The sequence below is a fragment of the Chiloscyllium plagiosum genome, chromosome 20 (assembly GCF_004010195.1).
Source record: "Chiloscyllium plagiosum isolate BGI_BamShark_2017 chromosome 20, ASM401019v2, whole genome shotgun sequence".
NCBI lineage: Eukaryota > Metazoa > Chordata > Chondrichthyes > Orectolobiformes > Hemiscylliidae > Chiloscyllium > Chiloscyllium plagiosum.
This window is the reverse complement of record NC_057729.1, coordinates 60,212,841-60,215,008: the sequence shown is the minus strand read 5'-3', so window position 1 is coordinate 60,215,008 and position 2,168 is coordinate 60,212,841. Positions and strand designations below refer to the sequence as shown.

General features: G+C 42.2%; 1 protein-coding gene across 2 annotated transcripts in view; it reads left to right on the top strand.

Moving 5' to 3' along the window:
- The first annotated feature begins 811 nt into the window (after positions 1-811).
- Positions 812-2,168, top strand: part of LOC122560329 (retinoblastoma-like protein 1) — a 25,929-nt gene continuing 24,572 nt past the window's right edge. For both annotated transcript variants that reach the window (XM_043710972.1, XM_043710971.1), the window contains exons 1-2: positions 812-904; positions 1,033-1,126. In XM_043710972.1, coding sequence (XP_043566907.1) covers positions 866-904; positions 1,033-1,126 — 133 coding nt within the window. In that variant the 5' untranslated portion in view covers positions 812-865. The remainder of the gene's footprint in view (positions 905-1,032; positions 1,127-2,168) is intronic.

Genomic DNA, 2,168 nt, shown 5'->3' with positions numbered 1-2,168 from the left:
ACACTTAAAACACTGGCGTCTTCCCAACAATGTGGACAGTTGTCCAAGTATGTCCTGTACACGAAAAGCAGGACAAATCCAACCCAGCCCCATCAGTCTACTCTCAATCGTCGGTAAAGTGATAGAAAATGTCATCATCAGTGCTATCAAGCAGCACCTACTCACTGACATCCAGTTTGGGCTTCGCCAGGGCCACTCAGCTTCTGACCTTCTTATAGCCTTGGTTCAAACATGGACAAAAGAGCTAAATTCCAGAGGGGAGGGGAGAGGGACAGCCCTTGACATCTAGGCTGCATTTGACCAATTGTATCACCAAGGAGCCCTGGGGAAAACTCTCTGTTGGTTGGAGTCATACCTGGCACATAGGAAGATGGTCATGTTTGTTTGAGGTCAGGCATCTCAGCTCCGGGACATCTCTGCAGGAGTTCCTCAGGGTGGTATCCCAGGCCCAACTGTCTTCAGATGCTTTATTAATGACTTGCCCACCATTGTAAAGTCAGAAGTGGGGATATTCACCAATTTTCTGTGTATTCTGCTACCATTAAATAACAGAACCACCCAACATCATTTCCTAACTAGGAGAAAGTGAGGACTCCAGATGCTGGAGAATCAGACTCAATAAAGCATGGCACTGGAAAAAGCACAGCAGATCAGACAGCATCTGAGGAGCAAGAGAGTCGACATTTTAGGCATAACCCTTCTTCAGGACTCTTATCTTTTCCTAACTGTCTATTGTTCCAAACTTCCTGTACCCTTCTGTTCGGATACTAATCTATATATTCCTGTCTTTTTAATGGTCATTGTGATGTTATTGTTGACACTGTCTTTACAGGTTACGAAGGAGGATAGATCTTTCACAGATATAATGAAATGTTACAGAAGTCAACCCCAAGCCAACAGCAGTGTGAGTTTGCATTCCTTTTATTCTTTTTCATGTTGTTCATAATTTGCTGTTCATAGGGCTGAAGTTTTACTGGTTGATTTCCTGTGGATACCTCCTTTGTGTAATAATTTTGAAATATTTTTGTTTAGGTGTACAGAAGTGTTCTTCTTAAAGGAGGGAAATGGTCAAGGATGACTGGTCTTGATGAGCATAATGGGGAAGATGTAATCATGGAAGATCAAGGTGAATCACATACTGACCTGAGAGAACTCCATTGTTCTGAACTTTTCTGAGTTAGTGACTGGTTCGCATTTAATAGGACACATTTGACAGGTTCTTATAAATACGTTCAGTGACTGACGTCTTGAGTAAAGAAAAATAAGTCAAAATGTATCATTTATCAAGCCAGGCTTCACTCTAGAATGTGACTTTTACAGTATTATCATCAGTCCAGTTCATAAAGTACTGTGTACAATATTGGTCTCCTTATTAAAGGAAGGACGTGAATGCAGTTGAGGGAAGGTTTGCCAGACTGGATGGGTTGTCTTTTGAGAAAAGTTTGGACTTGTATCTGCTGGAGTTCATAAAAGCAAGAGGAAACATAATTGAAACAGAGATCTTAAGGGTTTTGACAAAATAGAAGTGCAAAGGATGTTTCCCCTTTTGGGAGAATCCAGAGCTGGAGATGTTTAAAAATGGAGGTGGTCATCCATTTTAAGGCAGAAGCGAGTATTTTTTCTCAAATGGTCATGAAGTTTTAGAACTCAGATGGTAGAAGCCCATATTGTTCAAAATTTTCAAGACAGAGGTTCATAGACTCGCAAGGTTTGTGAAGGTTTGTAGCTCAGGTTGAGGTTTAGGGTGTAGGTTTGCTCACTGAGCTGTAGGTTTGATATCCAGATGTTTCATTACCTGGCTAGGTAACATCATCAGTGGCGACCTCCAAGTGAAGCGAAGCTGTTGTCTCCTGCTTTCTATTTATATTTTTCTCCTGGATGGGGTTCCTGGGGTTTGTGGTGATGTCATTTCCTGTTCATTTTCTGAGGGATTGATAGATGGCATCTAGATCGATGTGCTTGTTTATGGCGTTGTGGTTAGAGTGCCAGGCCTCTAGAAATTCTCTGGCATGTCTTTGCTTAGCCTGTCCCAGGATAGATGTGTTGTCCCAGTCGAAATGGTGTTTTTTTTTCATCCGTGTTTGTAGGGCTACGAGGGAGAGAGGGTCGTGTCTTTTTGTGGCTAGCTGGTGTTCGTGTATCCTGGTGGCTAACTTCCTTCCTGTTTG